Genomic DNA, 14,424 nt, shown 5'->3' with positions numbered 1-14,424 from the left:
TAGCAAAGCCTGCTCCTCCCTGATACCTAAAGGCTTCAGTGCCTGCAGATGCTGAACGTTGAAGAAAAGCAATTCATGTGACAAAACTGCTAAGGGCTAAGCCGGGACTGGAGGCAGAAATGGTTCTTGTGGTCTGTTTGGAAGATCGAAGATAAGGCAGAAGTGAGAGGCAGTAGTGCTGCCACCAGGTTCCTTGTCTGGAGGGCCCTTAAAATGGAGCGTGCTTAACTCCAGGGCTGGGCTACACCCTTGGCTCGAAAACCTCCCTTTTTGAAATGGGAAGGGAGGGGGCGCGTCGTAGTGCTGATGTGCGCAAACGGCTCTGCCCGTGAGCTGGGCGGGGGTCCTGGCAGGAGGCTGCGCTCTGACAGCACACGGCTTGAAAACCTGTGCTTTCTGCCCTGCGTGTCAAGATGCTGCGGAGAGCCGTGTTCAGTCACCTGCGTGGGCTGCGCTGGGGCTTGGCCAGAGCTCGTTTGAGGAGGTTTGGGTTCTTGTCATGAAAGCAGTTTGCTGAGTGCTTGTGAATTTAAAAAAAAAAAAAATCCAGACTGCACATGCTGCCTCGGTACCATTGTAAGGTGGCTCTGGCGCGAACAAAGGCTAATTTGAGACCTGGGAACACAAGATGGGCTCCAGCCTAGAGATTACATCTGAAACAGGCTTATAGCCTAACCTTTGTAATGCTCATTTGAGCTGGCTGGAAGCAGCCTGCCGAGAGCTCGAGGGGGTTTCGAGGTTCCCTGGCTCACAGTCAGGATATCTCTTCCCATCTCTGCAGTAAATCGTTCCTCCCCAGCTGACATACAGCAAATAGCATCCCAAGTGGAAAAAGGCTGCGCTCAGAGCTGCTCCCAGGGGTCCGGCACAGCGCCAGGCACCGGGCCTCCCCGCCAGCCCAGGGCTCCGCGGTCGCTCCCATCCCGGCCTCGGGCCGTTCCCCAGTTGAAGGCTCGCTCTACTACACGCTACGGCTCTGCTGTGGGAGGTGGGGCGGTCTCACCCCCACCCCATTCACCAAAACAACAGGAAAAGGCATAGAAGAAAACAATCATTCAACATTTATGTAATTGCGCAAAGTGGGAGAGTCTCGGTTCGCACGGCTCCCCTGCTGTGCCATACCAGCCACCACCGGCCTCCCCGGCAGGTCTTCCTTAGCCCCTCTGGCTTACGTGGGAAGGCCCAAGGGTTCCAGCCTGTCCTGGTTTCAGCTGGGACAGAGTTAAATTTTCTTCACAGTAGCTCATATGGGGCCGTGTTTTGGATTTGAGCTGAAAACAGTGTTGATAACGCAGAGATCTTTTAGCTGTTGCTGAGCAGGGCTTACACTAGTCAAGGACTTTTCCAGCCTCCCAGGCTCTGCCAGGGGCACAAGAAGCCGGGAGGGGAGGGGGCACAGCCAGGACAGCTGACCCCAACTGGCCAAAGGGACATTCCAGACCATACGGGGTCATGCCCAGCGTATGAAGCTGGGGGAAGGAGGAGGAAGGGGGCACGTTCGGGGTGATGGCGTTTGCCTTCCCAGGTCACCGTTAGACGTGCTGGAGCCCTGCTTTCCTGGAGAGGGCTGAACGCCTGCCTGCCCGTGGGAAGGGGTGCATGAGTGCCTTGGTTTGCTTTGCTTCCATGCGCGGCGTGTGCTTTACCTGTTAAACTGTCTTTATCTCACCCCACGAGTTTCCTCACTTTTACTCTTCCGAGTCTCTCCCCGTCCCACCGGGGGGAGTGAGCCCGTGGGTTACCGGCCGGGGCTGAACCACAACAAAGACAAAACCCAAGAGTAACAACCACTTAGCCTCACCCAACGAGCTAGCAGGGTCCCTAACCCCCCCCCCGGCACGGGGCTGCCTTCTCAAAGCACTCAGAGGGCACCACCTGCTCCCCATGCAAGGGGAAAAACAAAGGGAAAAAAACCCCAGCAAACCCGCTACCCCACGCGTGTGGGCTGTAGGGCAGCTCTCAGCGCCAGGATGCTCCAAGGCCAGCCACGTTTCGCATGTCCCAGCTGAGCTGCAGTAACTCTTAGCTGACGGCTTTTAAGACCCTTCCTTGTTTGACAGCAGCGTGACCTAGAGAAGGGGGAAGTGGCAGGGCCCACTGTGCGTCTGTCACAGGAGAGGGCAGCCAGGCCCCTGGCTTTCCTGCTGATCATGGAGGCAAACAGATCCTTCTGGAAAGCAGCACACATCAACCCAGAGCTGGCTGGCGTTCGGGCTTTCTGCAGTCCGGGAGGGAGGTGTTCTCCAAACACACCACCTTCCTGTAAGCCGGACGATAACTAGATCGCCTGTCCCTCCAATCCAAGGATCCATCGTTCCTGGTGTGGTCCCACCACGGTGACAAGCATTTAGGCTGGGGTGCAATGGCAAGGCGAAGGGCGGCTTCCAGCCAGGGGCTGCCCCATTGTACACGTCTCCAGCATCCTCTTCCAGCATTACCCTGCCCCTCCAGTGCTTCCCGGACATGTCCGTGGGGCTGGGAGGCTGCAGCCACATGCGGTGGTGATTCTTGGTGCCCCAAAGGCCACATTCAATCATGTTGACCCATGAAACAAGTTGCTAGAGATCCCCAAGGAAACGCAGCATTTCCCTACACCAGCTTCAGCTTGCCCCTTTCCACCACCACCAGCTGCGGGGCGGAGGGTCTGCTCCTTGGGCTGGGCCGGCTGGGGAGAGCCCTCGGGAGGATGAAGGTGGTCTGTGAGAAAGAGGAGAGCCACAGGAGTCCTCGGCCTTGCCCCCACGGGCCACCACCTGGCCTCACCGCTGGTAGAGGGTCATGATCCCTGCTCGGTGCAGGCTCCTCCACAGCATCGCCTCCAGCATCATGTCATGGTTGGCATAAAACACGAGCGGTTTCTTCTCCAGCTCGTAGTAGTGGTCCGAGAACTGCTCGTAGTTGGAGGTGATGAACCCGTAGGCACTGACCTGTGGGAAGGAAGGTGGGGCAGATGGACAAAGGATGGGGTTAGGGCTCAGCCTAAGGTGCTCCATGCACCACCAGCCCCGCTCCGGGGCCAGGGCACACGTAGGACAGCGACCGGGACACGCTGGTCCCCACCGGGAGCATTAGCGCAGCCGGTCACAGGCCCCCAGCAGCCAAAGGGGGGGCCCTGGTCCTCACGGGGAAGGTGGCCCGGTGGCCTCTTACCTGGTCGCAGGTGTGGAGCGCGGTGAGGAGCATGAGGGCGCCGGTGCTGGGCATGTAGAGCGAGCGGTACTGCGAGTTCAGGAGCTCCGACCGCAGGAACCTGCCGGCGGACACGGCAGGTCGGGGGGGGCTCCCTGCCGGCACGGCGGCCCCCAGCCCCAGAGGCACCCAGTGCCCCCACAGCCCCCACCACGTGCTCGGTGGTGCCGGTGCTCAGTAAGGCAGAAGCACAGAGTAAAATCCAGTGTTTGTGTGGATTCTCTGATGGCTGCTACTAAGGTTAAGCTCATTCACTGCAGGTTGCTACAAGGCCCCCCTCTGCTGTTTGAAATCACCCCAGTCCAAGTGCCTTCTTTCATGAGAGGTAGGTAAAGACAACCCCTTTGGGCTCTACCTCTGCTCCTCTTAGACCAGGCCAAGAATTTACTTTGGGAAATGGGAGGTGAGGCGAGGATGGTGAGGCTGCGGGAGTCTCCCTGCTGGGGGGGATGTGAGGTCTGCTGCAGCAAATGGAAATGGCGGGGGACAAATATCTCTTCTTTATCTGCAGAGAGCAGGACAGAGGTGGTTCCAGTGCCTGGGGAGGACTGGGACTGTGCTTTGCTGCTGGGCAGCCACCAGTCTGAACTGGAAAGAGCAGCGGTGGGAGTCAGGCGGTCTAAGCCCAGCCCGGAGCAGTGCCAGGCAGCAGCCGTGGTCCTCGTCATCCTCACCTCTCTGTCAGGTACTGCAAGAAATCAGGATGCAGCAGCTTGAACTTCTCTGCAGATGCCCCGGGTCCAAAATACTTCTGTGGCCTGCAGCAGGGCGAGGAGAAGGGCAGAATTCGCGTCACGGGAGTCTTGGGGCTACTTGAGGTTTATCCCAACAGGGACAGATGTGGGGTGAGGGCAGGCAAGTCATGCTCCCTCTGATGCGTCACCAAAGGTGCCGGAGGGATCTTGGGGGGCTACTCACTTGTCCCCCTTGTCTGAGCCCTCCGGGACCGGGCTGCCCTGGATGGCCGACTTCAGCATCACGTAGTCACGGATATCTGAGGGGATGAAGATGTACCGCAGGTCCTGCAGCAGGGACACAGATGTGGTGCTTGGGGAGGTGTTGGGGCACTGCCCACACTGGCGGGGCAAGGGCTGAGGGCTTCTGGGGCGGAGAGAAGGTTTTGGCAGGGCAAGCCCAGCCTCAGGGGAAAATTTGAGGTCACCGCTCCAACCAGCCCTCGGGTTCTCACCTTGGCCTGGGGTATCTGGGTGAAGCCATACTCCTTGTAGGCAATGAGGGAGTTCTTCATGGTGTTCACTGTGAAGCCGTAGAAGGAGACCTTAGTCCCGACGTCCTTCTCAAAACCTTTGATCACGGCACCGTTGATCCTGCAGGAGAAGGGCAGGAGATGTGTCCAGAGCCAGCCACTCCCCCGCACCCATGGCCCCACCTGGGACCCGTCCCCACCTGAATACCAGGTCATGAGCATCAATCGCCTTGCCCTGCCGCGAGCCGTTGAGGATGCCGCCATTGCCCACCACGGCGCAGCGGACGCAGCCCCTGGGGAAGGCATCCCTGTCGAAGAGCTGCCTGTTGGCAGAGACGTTGAGGAGCCGGAGGGTGCTGCCCACCACTGGAACAGAGCAGGATGCAGCCAGTCAGTGGGGAAAAGGTGTGTGTCAGCCTGCACGAGCACTTCAGCGTGCAACAGCATGCACAGACAAGTTTGTGCAAGATCACATCCAGGAGCAGCACACAAGAAAGCTCGTGCCATCCTCGTGCAGGAGAGGGGTCTACAAGTGGGGTGGGGGGACACCAGCCAGACCCTCCTCTTCCAGGTTCAGCACTGGCCCCCTCACAGCCCCCCATGTACTTAAGCCTGGTCCAAACAGCAGCCGCCTGAGGCTGTGCAAGGCACGGGGACGTATCCGGACATCTCCAGCCCCAGCCCTGCGGATGCTGCTGCCCGCACTGGCCAAGTCCCCTCCTGACAATGTGTCCTTGCAACTGCCACCGGTTCGCTTCGCCCCGCCGTCCCCAGCACTTCCCAGCCCAGGGATTGAAGCCGGTGGCTGTCAGGGAGAGCAGAGAGTGGGTTTTGGGTAGGAAGGGAAACAATCTCCATCCACAACAATGGAGCGGGTTGTCCGAGCTCCTCCGGCGCCAGTTAATAATCACAGACACACTGGAGCTTTTATTCGGGGAAAATGTCACAAGGCGCAGCAAGTGGCATTTGCAAAGCCGTCCCCACCGCCCTGCACCCTGGGAGGTGGAGAGGGAAGAGATCAAGGACCCTGGCTTCTCTGCAGGGCTCCTCTGCCTGCCCCATGTCTTCAGTCCCTTCTGCTGGGCTCCCCGGGCCACTCGAGCTGCCCCACACCCTGCCATCGCCCCCCCTTGCCCCATCTGCTGCCACCCCCATCTCGGCTGCGTCCGCACCTGCATGGGACAAGCCTTGCCAGCCGTAGGGGACGTGTCGTGTCTTTAGCCTGTCCCAGGTCTCCGGGGTGAAGTGCTGGTCCCACATCAGCACAGGGGTGTCGAAGCGGAAGATCTCCCCAAACTTGGGATCTGCCTTTGCTCTGGCCATCACCGACTGGAGGCACGTGCTCAGCTGGGAGGGAGGGGGACCTTGGTTCAGTCTCCAGCCTGGGTTGACCTTCCCTCCGACACCTCCACCCCTCAGCAGGCACCGAGGAGAGGACAGACTCCTTGCCCATCACATGTTCTGCTGGGTTACCCAGGCAGGGCACTGCCTCGTGCCTCAGTTTCCTGATGCAAAACACCATTTGGTACCCAGGAAACTGGGGCTGGGAGGACCAGGGCTTACAGAGTCACCTGAGAGCACGAGCATCATGAAAGATTCAGCACCTTCTAGTGTGGGCACCCTGCTAAAGGCCTTTGCTGTATGAGAACATTCCCAGTGCCCAGGACCAGTCCCTCACAGAGCCTGGGTCTGTCCTCACGAGTCTCTAGCCCGGCCTGGTGACCCAGACATCACAGGGTTGGAAGGAGTGGATGATGCTAGCTCCAACCTCCACATGGGTGAACTGCTTGAGGAGGTGCTGCAACCGCAGCAGGGAATGCTAACCGTACTGTGCTAATGATTACCTGCTTTCTGCTGGGCTTGGGCTCCTCCAGCTTGGCAGAAGGCTTGAAGGACTTCCCACTGGAAAGGGGGAACCATATAGTGGAGTTAAAAAACCATCACATGGGCACTGGGGAACCCCTCGGTGGACAGGGGGCTCCTAGCTCATGCCAGGACCGCTGTGCACCCCTTCCCTCCTTACCTCTCCAAGCCGCCTCCGAGGGCCCATCTGCGGCTGCTGGCTTGGTGAGATGGCCCCGAAGGAGCCAGGACCTGCGGCTCCAGCTGCAGCAGGCTGGGAGAAGAAGCCGGTAGGGGCTCAGCCGGGGAGGCGACACTGAGCTGCCGCACCCCGACACCCCCCAACCCGCGAGAGCCACGGGGCAGGACCACATCAGCTCCAGCAGCTCCCCTCCACGGCTGCCTGCACCACCCACTCCCTGCCTGCGCAGGTTTCTGCAAGTGGAGAACCACGGATTCGCAAAATACTGAGTTTATGCAGAAAGCAGCCGCTGTCTCCTGGTGGGTCCCACCTCCAGGCCACCAAAAACTGCACCCAGCCCAGCCTGCAGCCTTGGGGGACACTGCCAAGACACCCCTGGCTCTTCCCACCATCCCACCCTTCCTGAGCCCGAGGGACACAGGGCTGGGACAAGCTGGGCAGGCCAGCAGGACGCATATAGTTGCTACACCAGAGAAGTGATCAGCAACTGGGATCTGGAGGCTCTTGGGGTGTACGGGACCCCCCTCCGCCCCACAGCCAGCTAGAGCATACCCCAATCCTTCATTTAGCACTGGGGGGGCAGAGTTAGAGGGCTTCCCACCCTGAGCATCGCGGGGTGCCCTGAGCCCCACAGGGCCAGGCAGAGCAGACCCAGCCGCCTGGGGGGTTGTGGGGCTGGGGGCAGGCAGGGTCGCAGCCTGGCGAGCAGGAGGTGGAAGCCCACCGGAGGGGAACAGGCTCCCATTCATCCCTGCACAGAAGGGCCCTTCAGAGACCCCCGGCGCCGCCTCCAGCCCAGCCGGCAGGTGCTCAGGCCAGAAGGGGGGTATTGTGGAGGAGACAAGGGCCCCCTTGTTATGGGATCTCTGCTTGGGAGCCTGGGGACAGGTAGAGGCAGGTGGGAAGCAGAGCTCTGCCTCCCCCCCGGCGCGACGCTGCCCGGCGCGGCAGGCATTGGGTTTCCATCCCCGCCACGGCCCCTGTCAACACCAGCAGCACCAGCCGCCCTGCCTGGGAGCAGATCCAGACCCGTTTGTCTCCCAAACCCCACTCTGTGCTGCCTCGAGGGTATGGCACGACACAGGGGGACGGCCCAGCGCCTTGCCTGGGTGCTGGCACCGGGGCTGGAGCATCTCCCCAGGCAAGGATGGGGAGTCAGGGCCACGCAGGATTTAGTCCCAGCTCCCTCCTTGCTCTGTCCCAGCACTGCCAGCTCTGGGCAGGGAATGCTGAGGGCAAAGGCGTCCCCCTGGCATGGGGGGCTGAGCACCGCCAGCAGAGCAGGGCAGCTTTTTAAATAAAGCCAGCACGTCTTGCCTTGACATCCCATAAAAAGGCAGCTCCCCAGCAAGAGCTGCTGCCCTGCAGAGCCCCCGCCGTTCAAAACACACACACTCCAGCCGAGGACAAGGTCCCCAGCTCAGCCTTGTCCCATGGCCACATCCTGCCCTCCAAACAGTGCAAAGAGCCGTCCCGCTGCGTACGGTACAGGAGTGCTGACACCGGGGCTGGGAGGGCACATCCCTCCCCGTCCAGCCACCAGCTCATCCCTGAGGCTTATCCCTGGAGTACCCAGGCCAGTGAAGAGGAGGGAGGGCAAACCCCCGGGAGGATCCGCCAAGGTGGGACTGAGCCGTCCCAGGCAGATGCCGGAGCTGCATCTTTCTGCAGGGCCTTCCTGGTGTTGTCACTACGAGCATCTAAATAAACCCAGCCTGACCAAACTTGCCTGTTCCCTCGGCTTGTGGACGGGAGCGGAGCTGCCCTGGCAGGGTCAGCGCACAGCGAGGCACCGGCTGGGAAAGGCCATCCGAAGGCTATGGTTACGCCTTGTGGTTACGCTGGAGGCTGCCCTTTCAGCCCACCTCTGCCCGGTACAGGCAGCACAAGCTGGTCAGGGCAGAGCTCGCCCAGGCAAGAGTCTCACAGCAGCTATGAGAGCTCTGCAGAGTCAGCTTGGCTGCAACCAACTGCCATGGGATCCCCGTGGAGCTCAGGCCCAGCGAGCTGCCCCAGCCCTGCTTGCTCCCTCCATCTCATGACCCAGGAAATCCCCAGCCCACATGCCTTGCAAGCAGGAGCTTATCAATGTTACCAGCACCCGAACGATGGACCAGGGACTGAAGAAAGCTCCCTGCTCCAAACCCAGAGCCAGAACCAGTTCCTGCAAAGCACAGAGCTCCCTGGAGCAGCACACCCCCTGCACCCAAAGTCCCCAGGCTGGCCACCCACCCTTTTTCCAGCTGCAGAAGCACAGCCCACCCAGAAAGCCATTACCCTCACACACCGTACCCAGGCTCATGCTTCCCCAGGAGCCACACGCAGCCTCTCCTGGCCCTGCTGCCTCCCCAGTGGTTCCCCATCAGGCTCACGAGCCCCACCTGCACATCTCTGTCCACCCAGCCCCTCCCCAGCCCTCCAAGCTCTCCAGGCTTGTTTCTTGGTGCAGACCCTTCCCTTCCCTTTCCCTGGCTCATCCCAGTGCCTGCAGGACAAGGCGAAGGCCCAGGCACTGGGAGGGTGCTGTGATACTTTATGAACTGCCAGGGATGCTGCGGGAGCACCCGGGGCGGCGCGGGAGGCTCGGGCTGGCTGGAGGGAAGTGGGCGCCCACCTCCACCCATGGCCAGACACAGTGCGTGGCATCTGCTTATTGCTTCTTCCAGGCTTTGTGCTGACCTGATAAATGCAACCCCTGTGATAGCTCCTACCTGCACTCCCATCCCAGCTGTGGGTGCTGGAGCCATCTCCCCAGCATCGTGGCAGCTGTCCCGGCTGTGACCACTGCCCAAACCCTGCCTGGGACAGCGTGGGGCAGCCAGGCCCCCCTGCCAGATGGTAGCTCAGCAGCACGTCAGGAGCCAAATGCTTTGACGTCACCTGCCAGGATGTGGTGAAGCATCTCGTGATGCTTGGTTGACTCAGAAGATGACAACCCTCCCTGGGACTGGCCAATGCACAATGGGGCTCCGGAGAAGGAGTGGCCCGTGGCTGCCCAGGCACCAGCTGCGGCAGCGGAGCCAGCCAAGCCTCTCACCACCATGGCATTCACAAATATGACATTTCTGGTCTGCGGCTACCCCCCCTTGCCAGAAGATAACGCTGTGTGTGCGAGTTGTGAACACACACTCCAACCTTATCTTCAGCAAACACTCCCATGGCCCCGCAGAGCCATTTGACGGAGCCAAAGCAGCAACGCAAACACATTCTCAGAAGGTGTTTGCTCCATCTCACTGCGAAGGGCCGAGCTCCAGAAAGCATCTTCCCCCGGCGCAGAGCCAGAGAGGCGTGCCGAGGCTGGGCTGAGCTCCGCACTCATCCTGTCTGCCCTGATAATAAAGCCACTAGTGGTGCCAGCAGCCCGCCAGTGGGGTTTCAGGGGTGGCTGGGCAGGGAGTGGAAGGGGGCTGTGCCCAGCCGAACCCCGAGGGCTCCCGCTGACCACAGAGGGGCTGGCTTTGTGGGGACAGGGGTATTTTGCCCATCTCTGCAGGGCCCTCACCGCTGCCACCTGCTTCGTACTGAACTGAAGGAGGACTCGGAATTGCCGAGGGGATCTGGCCTTTGGGTGATTTGGTGCTGGCAGCAGCCAGCATCAATTGGGGGATCAGCTTCCTCCTGACCCCCTTTGTCCCCCCAGCTCTGCATGGAGACACTGCTCACCTTCCTGCCAAGACATGGCCGCCTGCACCAATGCCTGAGCACCCTCGACCCCCACTTTCTGCCCCGATGGCAGGCAGGGTGGTGAGCGTGTGCTCCGCAATGGCGTGTCAGCCCCGTGAAACACCGGCTGTCCCAGTTTCACCTCCAGACTCAACCCCGCATCCATCGGCGGGGCAGCACCGCTTCCTCCGGGTGCACGGTTCGGACTGGACAAGCAGCCCTCACGGGGCGGCATGTTTATAAACAGAGGGAATCGGAGCGAAGAGGACTTGCTCTGGTTTGGGTCTACCTTTAGCAGTTGGGTTAAAGCCAAGAGGAAAAGTCCAGGAGAGCTTTGGAGTGCAGCTCAGCTACCCGTTACCTCGCCCTGGGCTCCTCTGTGAGGCTGGATGAGCTGAACCTCGGCCCCGTCAGTCACGGGGCAGGGGCCTGGGCTGGCTCGCAGCAGGGGGACCCCACACTGCAGGGGCTGGGGCAGGTCCTGGCAGGGCTTGGCAGCAGCTGAGTTACTTGCAGCCTGCCGTGTGGCTCCCACCCCACGGGTCTCCTCCGCACCCTGCTCCCAGGACCAGCCACAGACCCTGCGCCAGGGCACGGCTGGTTTCTTTTCCCAGCTCCAGCGTGGTCCTTGGGTGCATCCTGCTGCCCTTGTGGGCCTCAGTTTCCCCTCTCACAGACATGAAGCTCTTTGCAAGGAGCTGCTCCGCATCCCAGCCGTGACCTGCCCTGAGCGCTGTGCGGTACGGCCCAATGCTGCTGCCGCCAGCACTGCGGCTCACCCAGCACGGCCGAGCCTGGAAACAGCCAACCTCTGCCCAGGCTCCTGGTGATACTTGTGCTCCGCAAGCCCAGCGGGAGGGGGGATCTCTGCCCTGGGCAGGACAGGGTGGGACAAGGAGGGCCCCCAGCTCCCAGCTGGGGAAGAGGGAGTATCTGGACCCCGGGGCAGCCCAGCCAGCTGCATCCCCAGCAGCTCCCAGTGGAAATCTGGCTGCGCCCAGCTCACCCCGTGCAGGACCAGCCCCCGCAGCATCCTCCATTCCCAGGCATTTGGGCTCTGTCGCACCAATGGCACCCGAGAGCACCCAGCGCCGAGGCAAGGGACACCCGTGGCACGTTACCTGATGCTCGGAGGACAGGAGGGTGGCAGGTCCTGCAGGCTCCCTCACCCCCTGCCCGCTCAGCTGGGCTCCCCGGGGGACCCCGGGGGGCCCCAGCGCCTCACCAGCCTGGCTCCGGGGAGGCTCGGGAAGGGGCCTGGGGAGGTTGGAGGACGCAGGGAAGGCAGACGCGACCGCAAAGGGGGAGAAGCAAATTGCGGGAGTTTGGGAAAGGCTGCAGCCCCTGGGAGTTTGCAAGCGGCGGGTGGGCACCCCCGGGGGTCCCAGCCGTGCCCTGGCCCTGCAGTGCGGGGGGTCAGTGCAGCTCCGTGGGGGCCAAACCCCTCCAGGGGGGCAAACCCCTCCCCGGGCAACCGGCCGGCTCCGATCCCGAGTGAGCCCAGCGAGGGCTGGCCGGCTGCGGAAGGGTCTGATCCTGCCGCGGGCTGAGCGCCCTCAGCCGCCCCTGGACCCAGCGACGGCTTCTTTGCGCTGTGATGGGCTGAGCCCACGCGGGGACCCCCGCGGCCCCCCTCTGGGCACCCCCGGGCTGGGCTGGCAGCCGCGGGCGGGCCCTGGTGCCCGGGGCACGGGGTGGGGTGGGGGGGACAGCGACTGCTGCAAGCAGCCCTCTCAAAGCAGCCAGCAACGGGGGGCACAGCCGGGATAACCTGCAGGACGGGGCCCACGCCGGCACCCCAGCTCCCCCTCCCCATCCCAGCGCTGGATTAGCACACCCCTGCCCCCGCCCGCCCTTACCTGGCCAGGATCCTCTGGCTGGTGGGCGACTCCACCGTAGCGTAGTAGTGAGCGTAGAGGAGCAGGGAGGAGGTTAAACCCGCCAGGAGCAGAAGGCAGAGCCGCTTCCAGTGCGGGGACCCCATCGCGGGCGCAGCGCGGGCGGGTGGGATCCCGGCCCGGCCGCCCGCGTCCCGCCGCCCGTGCGGGGCCCCGCCGCCTCCCCGCTCGGCCCCGTCCTGTCCCGGGTGCACCTTGGAGCAGGCTGGGATATTCCTCCGGAGCGGTGGGAGGGAGGGTGTGAGCCGGAGGGAGGAGGCACCGGGCTGACTGGTTCAGACTTGCTGAGAAAAAAAGCACTTTTGAGCTGCTCTTTTTCTCCGAGCTGGGGATTAAACATTTACTCAGACCGGCAGGGAAAGGCGCTTTTTTTTTCCTTTCCTCTTTTTCGTGCCACCCACCTACAGCTCACAAAGCACGGATATCCCCCTTTTCAGTAACTTTCTTGTTTGCCTAAAACACGTGTTTCACCACCGGATGCTTCAGAACTGATGGCGCGCACAGCCCACGCCAACACCCGCCAACACCCACCAAGCCCGCGATGCAGCCACCGCCGAGCGTGGCCAGAGGCATCTGCTGTTTATGAGAAGTTTATCAGAAACTCCGGGCTCTGGCCCTGGGGTGCCCGGCGGCAGCCCCCGGCACACACCGCACCGAGCCGCTCGCAGGCGACCCCGCCGCCGCGGGAGAAAAGCCGGTGCGAAAGGGGAGAGGGGAAGATGCTGGCGGGGTGCTGCCTCCGGGTCCCCGGCCGCTTTCTGGCTGAACAGATCGCTCCTCCACAACGGGGTTTTGCACCAAAGAAAGTTGTTCAGGGCTTCGTACCGAGTTCGACAGATAGTTTGGGCTGAGGGAAAGGAAAAACGGGTCTGGGGGCGGGGGGGTTGGGGAAATCCAAATAAAGCATTTTGTCATTTTTGCAAGGGAATTGGTTTTTGAAAGAATATTTTGACATCAGTTAAACTCACCTAAACAATGAAAACAGCACTGTGAGCTGAAGGGCTCGCATACCAAAATGTTTGTACCAGCACAGAAAGGGTTGCAGCAAGGAAAACAAGTGTTTTCAGCTATTCTGCAGTGATTTCAGGGGGTGGGTGTGTTATTTTTAGGAAGCCACCAGACTCAGGGGGCGGCAGCATGGTGAGCCCTGCTCCATCCAAACCCTCGGCCCTGCGCCCGCACCGCCCCGAGCACCCATGTCACCCCAGGGTGTCACCCACCTCCAGCCCCTCCCCAAATACCCACTCTCATTATTCAGACCCAGTAACCAGGGGTCGAACCCCACCCCGGCTCCCGCAGCCCACCCGCGCACCCCCAGGCTGGCATGTTCACAGCTGCGTTTTCCCCAACACTTCACATCCCCCCGATCCAACCGCCCCCCGCTCCCATCCCTGCCTGCCCAGGCGCGTTTCCAATGATGCCGCTCGTTCAAAGGAAGATAAATGCAGAAAACAATTTTGTACGAGTTTGCTTCGGTCTCCGTGTGCTTGCACCACTGCAAGTCCCCCCGCTGCCGCCCTGGTCCGCTGGGAATTTTGGCTGGGCAGGGATGGCACCGCGCCGGCACCCAGGAAGTGCCCAGGCTGCATCGGTGGCGATGTCCTGGTGCGAACACGGGAGCAGGTCTGCGACCCAAGGCTGGTGGCGGCGGCAGCGCTGGCCTCGTCCCACGGGGAGAGGGGGACGTTGGAGCTGGGTCACCACGGGGGGATGGTGGCCGGGCTGATTTTCAAGCAAACGTAGAAGGAACAAGCCCTGCGGTTGCGCAGGGGCTGGGGAGCTGCGGCAGGCCGCCTTGGCTGGGCACGGGGCATCCCGGGGAAGGAGAGAGCAGGCAAGATGCAGGAAGGACAGGACAGCCCATCACCACTTGCACACGCAGGGGTGAGATCAGATCTAAAGCTCAGCTGGAGCTAAAGCCACAAAAGGAAGGGCAGGAACAGGGAGTTAGTAAGTACCCCAAGTAGCAAAGGGCAGCTCAGGGAGATGCGGGTGCACCGATGGAAGACTCGATGCTTTTTGCCTCTCTTGGTAAAGCCTGCTCCTGGCCCCCGGGGTTCCGGCAGCATCTAGAGGACTCAGGGCCAGCAGAGGGGGGACAAGAGTCTGGGGTCCTGTCGACGGTGCCCCAGCCTGGAGCCTGTCCCCACCCGGCGTGACTCGGGGACTGCCCTTGTTCGCTCTGACCCGACGGATTCGCTCCCTGCGACCCAGCGCCTGGGCTCACGTGCTCTTGACTCAGGCCTTTCGTTAACCATGGATAATTATTACCAACTGTTCTAGTAAGTCACAAGAGACACAGCGAGGCTTGACCCTGGAGGTGGAAGACCTACCACGGGATTGGGAAAGTCGGGAATTTGCCACTCGGAGACATTTACGGCCCAATTATGCAAAGGCTGGTGGAGTGGCAGCTTGGCTTCTGT

At 61.7% G+C, this 14,424-nt stretch overlaps 1 protein-coding gene across 2 annotated transcripts; it reads right to left on the bottom strand.

Annotated features, from left to right (window-relative positions):
- Positions 1–1,038: 1,038 nt before the first annotated feature.
- ST6GALNAC2 (ST6 N-acetylgalactosaminide alpha-2,6-sialyltransferase 2) lies at positions 1,039–12,384 on the bottom strand. Of its 2 annotated transcripts, XM_075111247.1 has the most exons (10): positions 11,963–12,384; positions 6,420–6,512; positions 6,241–6,298; positions 5,569–5,743; positions 4,597–4,762; positions 4,379–4,517; positions 4,108–4,211; positions 3,864–3,947; positions 3,151–3,250; positions 1,039–2,927 (listed from the first exon to the last, which is right to left on the bottom strand). In XM_075111247.1, exons 1-10 carry the CDS (start codon positions 12,085–12,087, stop codon positions 2,760–2,762), a joined length of 1,212 nt encoding a protein of 403 aa, XP_074967348.1. In that variant the 5' UTR covers positions 12,088–12,384; the 3' UTR covers positions 1,039–2,759. The 2 variants fall into 2 exon arrangements, with proteins under 2 accessions (XP_074967348.1, XP_074967347.1); XM_075111246.1 differs by lacking the exon at positions 6,420–6,512 and having other exon boundaries at positions 11,963–12,253.
- Positions 12,385–14,424: the final 2,040 nt, after the last annotated feature.

The sequence above is a fragment of the Phalacrocorax aristotelis genome, chromosome 16 (genome assembly GCF_949628215.1).
Source record: "Phalacrocorax aristotelis chromosome 16, bGulAri2.1, whole genome shotgun sequence".
Lineage (NCBI taxonomy): Eukaryota > Metazoa > Chordata > Aves > Suliformes > Phalacrocoracidae > Phalacrocorax > Phalacrocorax aristotelis.
Note: the sequence above shows the minus strand (reverse complement) of the source record. Positions and strands in the feature narration are given on the sequence as shown.

What these genes read in the sequence shown, in the direction of transcription:
- ST6GALNAC2 (XM_075111247.1), bottom strand. Translation starts at nt 12,087, where the DNA reads ATGGGGTCCCCGCACTGGAAGCGGCTCTGCCTTCTGCTCCTGGCGGGT. An exon ending in AGCCAGAGGATCCTGGCCAG is followed by an intron (nt 6,513 to 11,962) that starts GTAAGGGCGGGC and finishes TTCTTCTCCCAG; the next exon opens with CCTGCTGCAGCTGGAGCCGC. An exon ending in GCTCATGACCTGGTATTCAG is followed by an intron (nt 4,518 to 4,596) that starts GTGGGGACGGGT and finishes CTTCTCCTGCAG; the next exon opens with GATCAACGGTGCCGTGATCA.